The sequence below is a fragment of the Corvus cornix genome, chromosome 7 (genome assembly GCF_000738735.6).
Source record: "Corvus cornix cornix isolate S_Up_H32 chromosome 7, ASM73873v5, whole genome shotgun sequence".
Taxonomy (NCBI): domain Eukaryota; kingdom Metazoa; phylum Chordata; class Aves; order Passeriformes; family Corvidae; genus Corvus; species Corvus cornix.
The window spans coordinates 25,288,619-25,305,971 of record NC_046337.1 but is presented as its reverse complement, the minus strand read 5'-3'; the positions used below and the strand labels follow the sequence as shown (position 1 = coordinate 25,305,971).

The 17,353-nt window shown below is 41.7% G+C and overlaps 1 protein-coding gene across 1 annotated transcript; it reads right to left on the bottom strand.

Annotated features, from left to right (window-relative positions):
- Nucleotides 1-5,995: 5,995 nt before the first annotated feature.
- Nucleotides 5,996-16,902, bottom strand: CD28 (CD28 molecule). Its single transcript, XM_010406669.3, has 4 exons — nucleotides 16,714-16,902; nucleotides 10,130-10,483; nucleotides 9,760-9,878; nucleotides 5,996-6,980 (listed from the first exon to the last, which is right to left on the bottom strand). Exons 1-4 carry the CDS (start codon nucleotides 16,766-16,768, stop codon nucleotides 6,840-6,842), a joined length of 669 nt encoding a protein of 222 aa, XP_010404971.1. The 5' UTR covers nucleotides 16,769-16,902; the 3' UTR covers nucleotides 5,996-6,839.
- Between the last annotated feature and the right edge of the window lie 451 nt (nucleotides 16,903-17,353).

Below are 17,353 nucleotides of genomic sequence, written 5' to 3'. Positions count from 1 at the left end.
TTTTGCCTCAGCTCACAAGATGGCTAGAAGCAGGAATCCACTCTCTCCTGCTGCAAGCAGAGCCAAGCAAACACAGGAGTGTGTGTGTGTGAGTCCTGGAAAACAAACCTCACTGAAGAATTCGCCTGGCTTCCTCCCCTCTTTTCCTTGGACCCAGCTTAAAAGCTGCGGGACCTATTTCTGGGCATAGAGCAGACGATAGGGGAATACTGTATTGTCATAAAATCACCCCAAGACAGTACAGAAAGGAGAAAAGGCAAAAATAAGGGTATTTTTAAATCTTTTTTGTATATGTATGGTTATTTTGACTTAAATGTCCTGAAATAACAACAGAACCTTCAACATTCCAAGAGCTGCTTTTACTGGAGGAAATCTACTAGAGCTGCAGTTCAAACTAATGCATTTCTCTAGTTGCTGCAGGAAAGCTCTGGAGTTGCTTAACTTTTCCTGCAGTCAGCCATTCATCCATCCTACCTTTCCAGCCAATTTGCTTGTCCATTGCCCTTTGAACATAATTTTTGCTTTCATCTCAAGAGTTTCTTGGGGGTTGACTGTGCGCCCAAGTCCACACACACCACCTAACCTGGCTTTCACCATCAATGCAGCTTATGTCTCAATGATGCAGAGCAACCTAAGCGGTAAAAAGTACTTCTTGAGGCAAGAAGGACTAGGAAGTTTATAAGAGTTATTTCTAGTATATGGCTAGGGAGAGGCAAAAGTCTGGGTTGTGTAGTACATCCTGCAGCTGGTTTGTTCATTTCCATTCCCTGAGGGACTGTTCCAGAGTTTCACTGAAGAGGTTTCAGAGTGATTTCTCCTTTAACCCCTTTTGCTTCTCCCATTCTTACAGGTGAATTGCTCCCTTACAGGGGTAGACTTGAAAGTAGTGTCACCTGTGTGTGTCTGCAGGAGGGAGAGAGGTTATTCCTCTGCTGTCCAATTCTGTATCTTCATAGTCTTTTTTGTTGTTAAGATAAAACATTGGCATTACTTCAACAATCAGCTAATGAGAAAAAGAGCTACAAGGAGGGGATAATGCTCCCAAAGGCGTCATTCAACTCTGGACTTCAGGCTCTGTTCCTGAGTATCAGGAGCTGATGAGCTATGCCAACAGAGAAACAATTTCCTTTCTGCAGCCAGTTTTGATTTGTTTGGGGAAGGTTGAGAAGCCCAGGAAGAAATGTGAGCAACCTACTTAATCATTTTCATGAGGCAAAGAAATAAATCAGCTTTCATCTTGACCACTGGTGTTTGAAGATTAAAGTAGCCCAAGGGCTGTCACAGGCAGTGAGCATAGCAGGAAAATTAGTTCGTTCTGACTCACGACAGAGTGATCTAATTTAATGGGGCACTGACGAGGCTGTCGGGCATTAATTTAGCTATTATCTAAGATAGCCTGATTGCTGGTTGTGCCCTGCTGCAGCCCTCCGTGTGACGGGTTTGAGCTGCACTCGGAATCTGTCGCCCGCTGAGCGCCCGCTCCGGCCCTACCCGGAGCCCTCGTGCAGCGCTGCGCGGAAGCGGGGCCGGCCCCGCTCGGCGTGGGCTCGGCTTAGAACGGAAAATGCAGCGTAGTTAAAGAGCCACTCTGGTCACGCAAGGGGGCAGAAGGGAGGCTGGATAGGAAAGCTTCCTTCTGGCATTTCCTGCCTTTGATTTCTTAATTTCGCAACCTGATATCTTGTCTTTTAAGGTACTTTAGTATGTAATTTCTTAAACTTCTTTATTTTAGAGGAAAAGGATATTATAAAAAGGCTATTTGATCCTCCTACCAGATTGAAACCACTACATTAGTTTCCACAGAACTGTTACTAATTGCTTGCTTGCATCTTTGATTTTGCTGGTTAGGTAGTAATCTTTCCTGTCTGAAAAACTAAATTTATTCCAACCCGTGAGAACATTTCAACCTATCCAGAATAGTTCCCTTGAAGGAATAAGAAGACAATGAGGAAAAGGAATGATGTAGCCACATAATGATACAATGGTTATGAAAACTGTGGCATTTGAAAATTCCTCATAATTTCAGTGGCCACATGAATGAAACTGAAGAGCTCCTGGTAAGTTTATGTGACCTAAAAATAAAGTTACATTTATTTTTTATTAAGAAAACAGCAACAACAATAACAACAAAGCAGGAGGTGCAGGAAATAAGAACCAGTGCCTCAATCCTGAAGATCCAGTAAGGAAAAAAAAAATGCAAAGAAACAAACAAAAAAATCCACCACAAATTTGAGATCATTCAACTTTTTGTTTCTTTTCAAATGGATTTATATGAAATTGGCAGCCTCCTAATACTTTGTCAGCCAAATTATCCACATCATACTATCTGCATGCCTTTGAGGCTGGAATGGTAACATACTGTAATGTGATGCTCTAACAAAAGCACCTAATTGTGAAGAACAATCCATTTGCATCAAGATAAGCAGATAGTTTCCCTCTCACAGCCACTTAAAGACACTGGCTTTGGCTACAAATTACTGCCTAGTGCTGTTTCAGCCTTTCCCAGTCGTTACTGGACCTTAACAAAGCTGATCCTGTTCTCATCACCCTAACCTGTTTTCTGGTTAGTACGAGTGACTAACAAAATTATGTCTTGGCCTGTGATTCATCTTGCATACACATTTTCCAGTCACACAGCAAGAGCCTTGCTGAAAGTGGAAAGATTTGATCTTTAGCACTGAAGCCTTCACCAGTGTGCTCTTAAAACTCAAGCTTTTTGTACCATGTTTTTATTAGTCAAACATACCATCAGTAGCTAAAGTTGCTTCTGTTATCAGAGCATGTCTGCAGGCATAATGAACTTTGCAATAACCAAGAGCCTGCTATGCATAGGAAATGAAATGTACAGAAATTAAATGCACTCTGGGAAGCATGTGGTGTGTGGGATCCCCACGTGGCTGTTTGGCACAACTGAAAATTTGATGATGGGAAAGACCCCCAAATCCTTCAAACAAAAAACATGTACCTATCCAGTCACCACATGGCTTCAATCTCCTATGGCCACTCCCTACCCCAAGCTGAAAAGGAATGTGGCATACAAAACAGTCTTTGTGAAGCAAATAACTAGTCAGGCAGGGGTACATGTGGAAGGCTGCACAATGGTGTTAGAGATTAACAAATAGGATGGGTTCCTGAACTGCTGAGTCTGGACTAGAAATGAATGGAAAAAGATGATGCACAAAGAAGGAAGATATGATGTTGTTTGGCAGGGATGCAGGGTTCACATTTATAGCTACAGAAGAAATAAGAGGTATTTTAAAAAAAATGTTATACAGAAGGATGATACTGGAATTTGAAATATTCAGACTAGAAGGAACGTCCAAGACTTTTGGCTTTAGTGAGCCTGACTGCCCCAATGGGGAGGGTTCAAGACACTGCAGAGATAACACAGGCTACCTCCTCAGCATTTGTCTTCTAGGGCTTTGGTTCCTGGAAGCGAAGAAGAGCCAGGTGTGGTACTGTGCTGTGCTGGAGACATGCAGAACAGGAATCAGCACGCAGGGGCTGGAGCCGCACAACCCTTGGTTGACCCCTTGCAACATATGTTGATTGCTGTTCAGATGTGATGACTGCAGTTCAGATGTTCATTTGACACTGAGACCCAAAAGTGGGGGAAAGGAGGATGAAAAATTAAATCACTCTTTGGCAGGATTATATTTGTATTTGAATTAAAACCTTTGTGTAAGGCAGAAAACCCTACTGATCTACCCCTGCCCTCCGTGAGGGACAGTTTCCAAGTTCAGAGCTGCAGCAGAGGGAGGTTTCTCTTTACATCATCCCATAAACAGCATATAGACCCCAAAGGTAGGGCCAGGGAAGGACAGGGCTCTCCTGGCATGTTTTGCATTGCCTAAAACCAGATGGAATAAATTAGGATTGCTGTTTATTGAATATGCTAATCCACATATGCAGAGCTGGAGTCCAGGCTTAACTGGATTGCTTCTCTGCAAACACTTTATTTTACTCTTTTACAGTGGTGGATAAAAGGAATTTTCTGGTATCCCATCTCCAACTGTCTGTAATTCATGTCCCTCTGGAGCTTTAATTTAACAGCAATGTCCATTTTAACACAGTGCTGGGGCTTTCTCATGTCCTGATTCTCCTCATTTTTTCATTTTATGTTTAGGATATTTCCCTTTATCCCCCTTCCATTTTGGTCAGTCAAACAAATTAATACGTGTTGCAGATGTTCCAGGACTTACTTTCCAGTATCATGTCCTGGGAGCTATCAGTATGTTTTAAATATGGAAAGTACAAAAGTGTTAGGGGAAGGAAACCAAATTATACCAATATTTGCTTTAGAAAGTAACGTTTTCCTCCGACTAGCCTCAGGCCTAATACATTCATTCAAGATTTAATTTACTGTATCTATGTAATAAATTTAAAAGGAGATTGCAAAAAGTATAATAAAACTCTAGGGAATATAGATGTAATGAAATAGATGCATCTATACCTAAATATGTATATATGCAGTTTATGCAAAGAACATTTATCCTGTTTCGTGGGTTTGATACACATTTGCCATCTCACCTTATACATGCACTAGAAGTTGTGATTTTCCCCAGCACATTGTGATCATACATGTCATTGTGCCATACAATGACAAACTGGAGCTTGGTGAGACAGTGCCATAGTGCCATACCCTGACAGAGAGCTGTGCCCAGCCTGCTGCTTTCTGCTGGGAGTGTCTGGAAGCCCCAGCACGGCATCATTCCTATCTCCCCTCCAAGTGATGAGGGAGGTGGCAAGGCATTAGCATCCCCCCAGTCAGTGCCAGCAAGGAGGGCCAGACCAGGCTGGGACCATGCAGCGACTGTCATGTGTCCTGCCTGGCTCCCTCCCCTCTGCTCTGTGCACATGTTCCTTGCTGCCTCCACTTCTGTACAAAGGTGCAGTGAGGGGCTTTTCAGGAGAAGAGAGTAAAAATTGTGTGTAGAAAAATGTCAGCCTTGGAGTGTTTGTGCATGTGGTGAGGGGAAAGGAGAAGGAATAAATAAGACTTTGTTTTGAATTTCTTCAGTTCAGTCATAAGCTTTTGAGTTTGCTGAGCTGAACCAGACCAAGGCTCTCAGGGCCTGCTGGGTCCATGACTGGATTCCCATGCTGAAGACGCAGCACTGCCTCTTGGGCATTGCCATCAGGGCTCTGCTGTCCCTGGCTGGGGACAGGAGGCACCTCATCACTGCTCATGGGTGGTGCAGCACCCTCCAGGAACATAGTTCATGGTGATATAATACTCACACTGAAAGGTTTGGGGCCCAGTCAGCAAACTCAAATAAAACTTCCAATTTGGAAGTGCCGAAGTTGTTTTCTTGGGTTAAGACATCAAAGCAAATTGTTGTCATGCTCCCACATCTCTACTTTTGTCCTGTCTCCTCAAAGAGAGAAAGAATCTTCTTATTTCAGTTTGAAGGAAATTAAATGTTGTACAATCCAAATTTTATTTCAAGGTGGAATGTGGATTTTTTTTTTCTTTTAATTGTTTATTCAGTAGTTTCTATAAAATAAACATTGTCTCTTCTGTATGAAAAGGGATTTTATGCCAAGGCAACCCCAATCACAATTTAGGATGTCCTGTTATTGTAAACATACTAGATTGAAAGAATGAATCATATTTTGCTAAATACTTTGTCCTACTCTGGCATGGACAGTCCTGAAGAACATATTTAGAGAGAAAAGTAATTTCCAGATAACACAAAGTTCCTCAAAGTGTCCAGAGCAGATCCTGCATATGTCTGAGAACTTGCAGGTCCATTTACAATGCTGAGAATGAAGAATCCTCTCACACCACAAAAACTGGGTGCTTATGGGAAAAAAAATTCAAGTGGTCTTTAGTTGCTCATAAGTCAGCCCAGATTTTTGTAAGCGCTCTGGTACAACCTAGGTGCCAGAAGATGTGCACGAATTTTCAGGAGGACTCAGGAGAATACCTTCTGAATTATCAAATTCAAAAATAAAAGTAAAAATCTTCTCAAAATCCGAGGTCTCTGTCTTCTAATGCTTCATATATAACTTTGCATTCCCTTGATGCAGAAGGCAAACAAATCAGAAATGGGGTTGTTTGTGATTAAGACAGATCTTTCTTCCTCTCCCACTTGTCTTGATTTTGTCTTCAGGTTGCTTGCTTTTTCAGTCAGTGGAGTTCCTTGGTCACGACTGCAGGTGGCCTTACGAACATCTACACAGTGTCCAGCCCAAGGACTCACATGCTGAAGGTTTACTAGTTTTCTATCAGCTTGATTTGTCCTGGCAAACTATTTTTTCCATAGCCTAATAGCTTGGATGCCTTCTGGCTGACCTTCTCCTCTTTCTTTTAAGCACGTGTTTTGAACTTCAAACTGTGTCCTGGTCTTGTAGAGAAAAAAAGATTATTTTTTACATTTTGCCAGGCTTAACAGCAACAGTCTGAGGGATTACACATACAGGGAAGGAAATTAAGGGTTAAATCTAAGGCAGTAGTTATTGGAAAAGATCAGAAGTTCTGCTTCTTCCAACAGCTAAGCAAAACCACAAGTATTACGAAGAGACCAGCTCTGAGGACTGATGCCATCTTTCCATCTTACCCACTGACAACCCTCAACACAAGCTGGGCCTCATTTTCAGCCATCATGGAAAAAAATTCTTTTTTTACTTCTCCCCCTCCGTCCCCCTTTTTATATTTGTTTGTTGGTCTGGATTTTCTTTTAGTAGATCAAAGTTTATCTAATACTTGCTATGGTGTAGGTGTCTGTGAACAATAGCAATAAACACGACGAGAAAATGAGAGGCTGTCCTTCCATGCCCCAGAGCAAGCGACTGCCTGGAAGGACAGGAGGCTCCTGGTGGGTGCGCTGCTGGGATCAGGGCTGCCAGGACCGATAGGCGGTGTAGTCCCGTGTTGGCGCATAGGACGGGTAACCCTTGTTCTTCTGGTATGGCGGGTGCCGGGGAGTCATGTTCATGTAGTCACTCTGATGGTACATATTCTTTTTGGATTTTTGCTGTGGGGAAGGGTGAAGAGAACTGTGAAAACTCTCATGTTAACTGCTGACAGGTCTGGCCCTAGGTCCTTGTTCAGGGAAGCAGGCATATTCGTAAGGCAGCTTCAGGTTTAAATACATTAACAAAAGAATTAGAACACATGTTCTCATCAAATAATCTATGGAATTTGCCCAACCTGAAAGTTAGTCTCCATCTTATCTGGTGAGAGATTTACAGTGCTAGTTCTTCAGGTAAAGGAATGCTACACACCAAGGATACAAACTGATACCTCTCACCATCATCTTGCCTCTCTCATCTGTGGAATGATTCAGCAGAAACAGTAGAGTCTGAGCTGTGAAGGCTGTCCTTATTTATTAGGAGGAAAAGAGAAATTAGCTTAACTTGAACAGAATAAGAGCAAGAAAAATCAGCCCAGACTATGTGTATAATGGTTTTCCTACCATTTACAGCAGTGAGACACAATGCGTATGTTGTTCTGAATCTTCCTTTAAGCAGTGAAAGAATCAGAGCTGATGTTAATCTTTTATGTCTCCATATCTGGGCCGCAAAAATCTTATTTCCACTGTTGAATTCCTGCTTATAATGCCCCTGTGAGACAAGGGAAGCATCAGCTCTTTCAGAAATAAGAGTAGCAGAAGACAGGTGAAATAATTTGCCTAAAATCACAGAGGAAATCTGTGGCTACAGCAGAATTTCAGCCTCTGACTGCTGCAGGCTGTGCACAAGGTTGGTGTTTTTTACATAGCTTAAGGCTTTATTGATCAGGGGTAAGTAAAGTGCTTCCATGCTTTTTCCTTAATACTCATCATACACTGTTTTGCAATCTCCTTTTTACTGAAATTCCCTTCCTATGTACAAAAATAGTTGCATATGCTGCAGTATATATGCATAGGATGCTGTGGAATTGGAGGAGATGCTGTGGAATTGGAGTTTGCATTAGAAAATCTGATGTGTATGTAGTATGTGCAGAGTGGGGCAGTTACTATGAAATATTTTAAGCTGTTTTATATTAATGTTATATATATGCAAAGTGTTGAATGTAAGTTACATACTGCTTAAGCCATGTAATGCAGTCAATGCACGTAAAGCATTAGATACAAAAGCTTTATCTCTGTGTGTTCATCTCCATAATACAGGATTTCTAATTCACCCAAGAGGTAGTTTTGCATGGGAGAAAGACATTTTGCTAGCATGAGTGAATGTTGGGCTGTTACAGGATCAAAGACTGCTACTTTTGCAACGGAAAGCAGTTTTTCTTCAGGGAAGGCAGACTATATGAAAATAGACAAATCTTTAGCTGCTTTCAGGAACTGATCAGGCTTGCCATGTCTGTCTAGTATCACAATTAGGATACCTTTTTTTACAATATCACAAACAATTCTAGGCAGCTGAATTTATACTCAACAACACTCTAAATACATCCACAATCAGAAGACATATTATCTGAAAGAATACTGCCAGCAGTAATAACAGCAGGTAAAAACTGATGGAGCAAACAACACACATGGCAACACAGCCTTGCCACTCTTTCTGGGGGCAGACATGTTAGTAGCAAAGTGTGAAGCCATTAGGTAGCAAATGAATATAGCACAGGGAAAATGGTTCAGATTCTAAATGATGGATTTGAAGCTATAGCATCTCATCTGTGGCACAGCCACAGCAGCACAGCACTGTAACACCAGCAGCTGTTTGCTGTAATCCTCTCAGCTCTCTGAGGAGTCAGCCTCTACAACAGGGCACAAAGAAGAACCACTTAACCTGCCTTTTCATTTTCCTACGGCAGTGCCCCCTTTGATTGTTTTCCATTAGAAATAGCCACAGATTGAGAAAGTGGTTTTTTGTGAAACACTTAGCAGATCTCAAGCTTCAGCTAGCAGTGGCTTTCTGTATATATGCAATATTTAACCTGGCAGAGACTCTGGACCCTTTATATGGGCTACCTCATAATTGTTGTTTTGAAAATCACTATTTAACAGCAAACATTGAGGGGAAAGCCAGAGTGCAAGGAATTGAGTTCTCTATGTTCAAGTCTTTCTCACATGGAGTAAGTAGTTTAAATTGGCCCTGGAGATCACAGTCCTAAGACTTGTCAAGGAAAATGTCCTTCTGATGCCCCAGTATCATGCCTCTCTTTTTTCACTCCAGGAGGAGAACTGGATGTGACTTGGGCCAGTCAACTCTCCAGAGAGATTAGAAAGCAAAAATTATGATCTGTAAGGCTGTCTCAGCTTTCTTACTGTTGATGTACAGACAAGGGACTACTGAGATCCAGGTGCTCCTATTCCCTTGCAGTCAAGCTGCCAGAAATAGTGGTTGCTCGAGGGAATTGCTGGATAGGCACAAGACACCAGTGCAGATGGTCGTGGGCTAACTGAAGGCTCCCTATAGATTGTTTTATTTTAGGTGAACTCCTGTCAGTATAGCCTCAAAGGGTTTTGCCAGAAATGCTTGTAGCTCTAGATTTCCCTGACAGGTTCAGTTGGCAGAGGTAGAGACAGTGTCCTGGTATTGCTGGTGTGCAGGGCACTGCCAACACTGTGGCATTACTATTTGCTTTAGGACTCTACTGCAGAGGCCTGACTGCCCACCTGGAGAGCATCTGGTGTTTCAGCTCTTTTGGGGTACACCATGGGTGTGCATACATAGCTGGGTTGAAGAAACACTTCAGTCATCCTGTAGTGAAGGGGGGATCTGTGAGTTAGTGGTAAACATGGCAAGTATAGCCTGAGAAATGAACTACTAGAGCATATAGAGCAAAGGAAAATGCTAGTTGCTTACCCAGTAGTTAATAAAAACTGCAGTTATTAGCATGCTGTAGAATGCAAGAATTCCAGTCACTGTTGCCAGAATCCACAAAGGAATTGCCGACTGAGGCTCTTGTATTTGGGTGGGTGTCTCTTTAAGAAAAGAGCAAAGAAAACTTTAAGTACATTAAATCAAAAACATTGATCTCTGCCTATTTACTCCTTGTTCCAATGTGTCATTTTTATTAATCATCATTTTAAGATCTCTTCTTCAGGAAATTCAGAGCAGGAATGTAGTTTTACCAGGCAATCCAACTTCTTTTTTAAGGAAACAATCTGCCTCCAGCCATTAAGTAAGGAGTGTGTATAGAGAGGATACTGGCCTACAGAGATTTCTAGCTTACCTTTCACGTGAATAACAGTCCCATTGCTCTTCTCATTGTAGACGTATGGGGGTGGATACATGACCTCAATTTTGCAGAAGTAGATGTCAGTTTGGTTGGCATTCATGTTCCAAAGATTGAAGATGACTTTGTCTTTATCATGATCCCCTTGGCAGTTGAATTCTTTATTTGAATTGCTGCTAGTTTTGGTCGTGTTCCATGAAATAAAGCAAACTTCAACTGAACTGTCCGTTCCTTTGTGTAGCGAAGCTCGAAATTCCTTCCCTGTCCCATTGTATTTGTAGTTACAAACTAGAGTTGCAGTTTGGTTAGCTACGATGAGCAAAGGATGCTGAGCCACTAAAATCTTGTTTTCTGAAAGGGAGGGGAGAAAGTGAGAAAAACACTTGTTTATAAAATACAGTATGAGACTTCAGAACCACACATCCTCCCCTGCAACTCTTCTCCATATCTCCTCTCCCCTGCTGACACTCCCTACTAGGGAGTACGAAACCACCCATCTGCAGAAGCAGTTTCTCACAGGAGCTATTGTTGCAGCAATCCACCTGTAGGTAAATAATTACATAGTCACTAGGGGAGACTATGAGATCAAGAGTGTTTTTCTTCAGAGTCAGAACACTAGCAGAGACAGTGGCCCATGATTAAGATTTAACATCAGAACTCAGAAGCCTAGGCTGCAACTGTGTGCATGTGTGTATATAGAAGGCCATCTAAGTTTATCCTTCATTTAGCAAGCAATTTCCCAGGGAACATTATGGAGTGAAAATACTATGAATTGACACTGCGTTCAGATAAGAGAATATTATTTATACATTTGCTTTTTAATTCAAGGACTCCTGAAGTGTTTGCAGGTGGATTTGCTGAACCAATTCAAGGGTTTGGACCTTGGGCAATGAACACTAAAAGCATGAACTGCTATCATTTTAATGTAAAATAAGTAATTTCTCTAGCTAGCAGCTGTAGTAGATTCTTAATCTCTCAAAGGACTCAGGAGCTGACTAATTTGACACTGCACTGGCACTTAGCACTTGAATGGCCTGTAAAAAAGCATGTCACATGAATGTATAATTGAATTTGAATTGACCAGACTGATACACAAACAGGAAATGTTTTCTGACATGTAGACCTCTGTGCTATCATCTGCCAAACAATGAAACACTGCAAGGACTATGCAGAAAGACAATTTCTTCAAAGAAAAGTCATCCTGTACAAATGAGGCCCTTCTTTTCAAATGATGACCCCTAAGTAAGAGGAAGGGAGTTTTGGCTTTTAAGCTAGAGACTTGCCAAGGCTTTTGTATGACCACTTAAGCCTTTATGCAAGCTCAGCTAATAGGAGGTCGGGATAGTCTTTTACAGATCCCTGAGAATCACTGTGGCTGATAGAATGACAATTGTACCTCTTGTCCTCAAAATGTCGTGCAAACCTAGATTCTTTCTACTTAATCTGTGTGATGAGACTTCAAAAAAGCTAGTAAGAGAAATGAAGTGGGAAGGAGGCCAGACCCAGAATGCCCAGAAAACGTGTTTAAAACTGTGTTTAACAATATCTAGGACCAAATGATGCTTAGTGTATTCATGCCTGCACAAGAAGATGAAGTACCCTGGCTTGTTGAGTAGGATACTCCTTTGGGATGAATGTGGTCCAGGGAGTAAAGCAAACACAAAGAGATGAATGAGATGTCCAAGACCACTAGTAGGGTGCAGACAGTAAAAGCAACCTTTGGCTAGCAGGTTCTCCAGTTACCAGCAGAACCCATGAAACTGCTGAAGTTGTTACTTTTCTCATTGAAAGTCTCATTTACCAGCCCTTGTTTCAAATGAGACGAGGAGATGTGAGGCAGGGAATGCTCTAATTGCCTCATCTTTAAAAAAAGAAAGATTGTAGCCTATCCTCCTTGTGTCTCTTTGCCCAACATTGTTGGGGGGGAGGGTTGAGGAGAGCTCATAACGGCTCTGGAATCCCATGTTTGCAGAGAACCCAAACACTGTGAAACTTTGGATGAAGGATAGCATTTCCAGGCTTTCCAGCAGAAAGAGACATGGCTCTTCGATTCCTAGGACAGAGTGGCAAAGTAAGAACAGAGAAGGAAAGTCTTTACCTAAGGTGGTGCCTGTGGTGAGTTTTCATCGAAATGAAGACATTTCAGCAAAACAATTCAGTTTCATTGAATCAGCATTTTCCGACAAAAGCTCTCACATAGGCTTATAAGGCATTCTAGTAAGTGGTGAGGTTCGGATTCCACCCCTTTAGACAAGGTATTTGATCACATTTTTGTTGGCTGGAAAATTGATTTTTGGCCTATGCGGCAATTTGCAAGTCTGCAGTAGAATTCTTCCACCTTTAGCACAGCAGAATACTACACAACTCACTTGAGACAGTTATTCTACTTTGCAAAGGGACTGAATGCACCTTCAGGGGAGATCGTTTCTGTCTCAGAGTTGACAACTGAAATAGGGTTCCAGAACAGACAGAAGTATTACACTTCAGAAAAGTGCTTGCCTGTTTCCATTGCAAGTACTTACAGAAAACCAATGGATATTTATTGCTCAGCCTGATCATATTTTCACTGTGGCCAAAGGAAAGTCAAAGAACACTGAAAATCTCATCACTGAGGGACAACTTTCAGATGTTATTTAGACTCTTCTGCAGACCGCAATGACTTACTCCATCTCTTTCACTGTCATCAGCCAACCTGAATTCCTGACGTTTAGGCCTGAGCTTCATGCCTTAAGCTCCACTATTTAACTACAGCTCTGGACTATTTATGTCCCTGCCATGATACTGTGATAATTGGCAACCAGTCCGTTTTGATATACCCACCAAAAATGATAAATTCCTTCAACTTATTTTCACCTCTTGTATTTATAGCCCAAACTGTTTGCCTTGTCTTGCAGGCTGGGCTTGATAACCCAGCTCCATGCTGCTGATGCTGGGATGCAGACAGCTGAGCAGTGGGAAAAAACCCATTTGTGGATCATTAAATGAAGACAGCTCCTACATGATTGAAGCTAAGCACCCAAATCTATTTTTACAAAGTGGCTTTACTAGATAAACCTAAATTAAAGAAGATATTTTTGTTTTCATTTATAGGCACTAATTAGCACCACATGAATTGGTTGGGCTGCAATGCCAACAGGGGCAAGGCAAGCTTACTCCACCGGTGTGTTAGACAAGCCCTGCTGTCCTCCTCCTCCTCTGGACTTGGAGGTTTTTTTGAATTGAATAAAGTCAGTCATGCTAAAATGTGTATTAGTTTCATGGGGAAGACAGAGTAACGCCAAACATCCCTCACTTCACTTGTGATCTGAATAGGATTTGACTACATTCTTAGTAGGATGTAGACCATTCTAAGCAAACATGGGCTGAGGCTGCTTTTGCCTTCACAGAGCCAGTTTTTCCTCATAAGTGTCACTTTGGGTTTGTTAAATGGTGAAACTCTGAAACATTTTGTAGGTGTTTCCATTCCCCTAAATAGGGTTATGATTGCCACTTCAGAGCTGTGTTCAGTCATGTTGTGTAGTAATAAATACCTATATCTTGGCCTTACCCAGCCAGGAAGATAGTAGTTATGAAAAATAATTTTTTACAGTTTCAAAAAGCAGTGATGTTTAAAAATGTAAAATCATTTCAGTCAGTGTGGACAAGCTGCAAACCTTCTCTTAGGATCTTGGGATTTATATGCAATAGTGTGTAAGATCGCTAAATGTTTGTTAAGCTTTTTTGTAGCTTGTTTTTAGTGCTGGGCATTTCTTATAATCACATGTGAGGGGGTTTTGCATCATGAAACAAAGTGCCATCCATCAATAATATCTGTAAAATACTGACTTTCTGATCATCGAACCCTGATGCAAGCAAAACTTCATTGAAGTTTTTTATTTTTTTTCTATTCACCAAGAAAGTGAAATAGAGTTGACAAAGTATGGAAAATAACTATTTTGAGGTGGGTTGTTTTTTTATTTTCTCCAGAACTCTTCTTGAATCATCATCAGCTATTGGAAAAAAATATTCTGCTAAAATATTTAGTATTCTTTGTCTTTTTTTTATGCCAGTAGCTTCAGGGAGCTATTTTCCAGAGCAAGGTATCTAAGATAATTTGGGATTTCTGTAAGCACAGGAAAGAAATGGCCCACCTAATTCCCTGGGGGGATAGGGAAAAACCTGAAAGGAATTTGTTTAAGCCACAGGCAGAAAGGCACACAGGTATGTTATAAACAAAGCTATTTCATTTTTGTTGCTGGTGGTCTGTTCAATTATGTTTACTCTTCTTTCCTAGGTACAAGGGTCCTTCTCTTTTACTTTGGTTTGAGGCCACCCAGCTGTGTGTTTAACGTGCAGCTGGGAGGATCCTCTCTTTCTGGCCCTTACAGACCTGTTTTCTGCTAAACTTTCTTGTTTTGCTGTGAGTACTGCAGGCAGCGGAGTACTCCAGAAAGCCCAGGTGACACTCTTGCTTTAATCAAATCCAGTCTGAGCACAGGGTTTTTTCTTGGCAGTTTGTGATTTATTTTTTTAAAACAAGAATTAGTTGATGTCTTCCTAATCTCAGCTAACCTTGCCTCATCCATCTTCTGCATTCTGGTAACCCTGGTGGGTTAGAGGTTGATTTTAACCCCCAGAGACCATAAGCCAGAAGGTTATGTCGATAGTAAAAAGATGAGGTCAGTCGTGATACACTGCACTGGGAAGCTGCTTATATTACTTACTTCACAAAATACCAGACACTTGATCTAGCTGCCTCTCTGACAGACCACAGCAGGGCAATTATTTAGCCAACAAAAAGGGGAGGAGGCCAAACTTTGTAAATGTTAGTGTTTCTTCAAAAGGGAAATGACTAAACTAGTATTTTAAGTCCCTTTCTATGATTTAAACTCAACCAGTTACTGATTAAACTGCAGCAGTTAGTGATACAGTCTAACAACAGGACAAATTCTGTTGATTTTCCCAAACCAAAATACCTGAGGCTTATAGTGCACTTCATGGCTTGAGGAAGTCCTGCAGGGTTTTGACCTGCCTTAGTGTTTTCCATGTACTAAGGATCAATCACCTTGAAAATGAAGAGTGAAAAAAATAGATGGGGAAAGGATGAGAGCCCTGAGAAGCTAATGACCTCATGTGCTTCTCTTTAAGCAGTTGAACAATCTTGGTGAGTCTGTTGGAGAAATCCAAATTCTTCATGCAAAGCAACTGTACATATGTCTGTAAAGCCATGGCATAATGCCTGTGTCTGAGAACCACACACTGTAATTAATTCTGCTGCAATTCAAAAGCACTGCTTTAAAGCTGTTCACACCTCACTGAAATGTGTTTAGAACTGTTAACCTACTGCTGATATTATCCCCTCCTGGAATTAGTGTCTTCTTTGACAATCCAGGAGCCTGGTGTGGAAACAATTATGATATTGCGAACAGAGAATTATAAACATGGGAAAGGACAAGGAAGAAAAAAACCTACGATTTCTGAAAGAAATGGTGAACACAGTGTCATGCAAACTACAATGCCTTCGCTGAGGAAAAGAACTATGTAAAAAATAATGTAGAAATAAGAAAAAATATATTCAATTGCATCTCTCATACTAGAAAAAGTGACATTTTTAAGATGTTCTCTATGTTAAAAATTTTGTACTGGAAAACAGATTTTTATTCCTATCTGTAACTTCCCTGTAAAATACAAAACACTGATACTTGGAGAAGATGCAGTAACAACAGTTCACAGCCAGCCGTCTGAAAAATTGTCTGTCTCAAGATTACCCTAGCAAAAGCCATCATCCCTTGCCTTGCTTTGCATTTTAATGTACCCGTTGGAAAGACATATTAGCTCTGAACATATGAACACTGCATCAGCAAGACAACACCAAGATAAATACCCTCAGCCACAAAAACTGAAGAGTCAGGAAGATTCACTAAGACTCAAGATTTCAAAATCACAAAAAGATTTTTTTTCCTGAAGATCTTCAGAAAGAAACTAGGTGTCTAGTAAGTATCAGTAAACCACCAAACAATGCAAAAATCAGAAACTTGGCAAGTCCCATCTTCCCATCTTTGAGCTCAGTAAGCAACTCTGCTTTTGAGCATTTATTTGCTAGTCCTGTGAGGATGTCAGTGCACTCAGCTCTGGAACCCATCACACCAAGCCAGGCCATGGGGGAACCTGAAGCTTTACAAGTAGACTTGGCGATGTGGAGAGTCTGCCCCAAGAGAGGTGTTGGCACCAGGTCTGCTCAGACCTGCTGCCCCCAAGAAAAGGCACTTGTGAGCAGAACTTGTAAAAGCCCGGGGGTAGGTGGAATAAACACCCCTCTGCCTATGCGTGCAATTTCCAAATGGATCTAGAGAGAAGTCAAATTAAAGGAAAACTCTTGGGTCTCATCTTGGAGGGATACTTGTGGCAGGAGAAAAATTGGCCTCTTGGTTATATCAAGTTGATCCATGTGCAGACTTAGCAGCATGCTGTCTCTCCCCTTTCATCCAAACAAGAACAATTTGTGCAAAATTAATTCAGAGCTATACCAGACCTTCTACCCCTTGATGATCAAAGTGAGGAAAAATAGGGGAAAGGATTGAAATGTGGGGGGTTTTTGTTACCTGTTACATCAGCAGTGGGGATGAAGCAGAGCACCACGAGGATCCCCAGGAGCATGGTGCTAATGGTGGGCCTGCTGCCTTGTCCCCTCCCCCTGCAGGCACTGCCACGTCTCCCAGGGCCCCACAGCACCTGCCTTCCTTCCCTGTGGGGCCAGGCTGCACTCTCGGGTGCTCACACAACTTCTCTCCTCCTCCTTCTGCAGCACATGATACACTGCCTGGTGAAACCACTGTAATGGCAATGCTTGAACAGGAAGTTAAATTGTTTGATGATTTTAGTCTTAGGAAGCTGCCTCTGCAAAGCTCAGTAGTACTTAAAAGGTGCTGGAAGTGTGCATTTCAAGATAGGGACTGTAAGCCCTGTATTGCACGGTGTGGTTACATTTGGGGCTCTGCAAGGCTGCTCCTGTCAGGGAGGAATGGACCTCCCTAGGGACACAGTGCTCTTTCTTTACCAGGAGTACATACACATGTACACTGGTTCCATCGTCATGGGAGAAGCAAATACCAGTTTCCAAGTTCCTGATGGCCAGGCCTGGCCCATCAGGAAGTTGTGTGCTCAGGAACCTTTACCTTTCCTCAATCCTAGGAGCAAAAATCTTCCTCTCTTGGTCTACCATCTTGCTTCTGCCTGTTTTCC

What these genes read in the sequence shown, in the direction of transcription:
- CD28 (XM_010406669.3), bottom strand. Translation starts at nt 16,768, where the DNA reads ATGCTCCTGGGGATCCTCGTGGTGCTCTGCTTCATCCCCACTGCTGAT. An exon ending in CCCCACTGCTGATGTAACAG is followed by an intron (nt 10,484 to 16,713) that starts GTAACAAAAACC and finishes CCTCCCTTTCAG; the next exon opens with AAAACAAGATTTTAGTGGCT. An exon ending in CAGTTTTTATTAACTACTGG is followed by an intron (nt 6,981 to 9,759) that starts GTAAGCAACTAG and finishes CCTTCCCCACAG; the next exon opens with CAAAAATCCAAAAAGAATAT.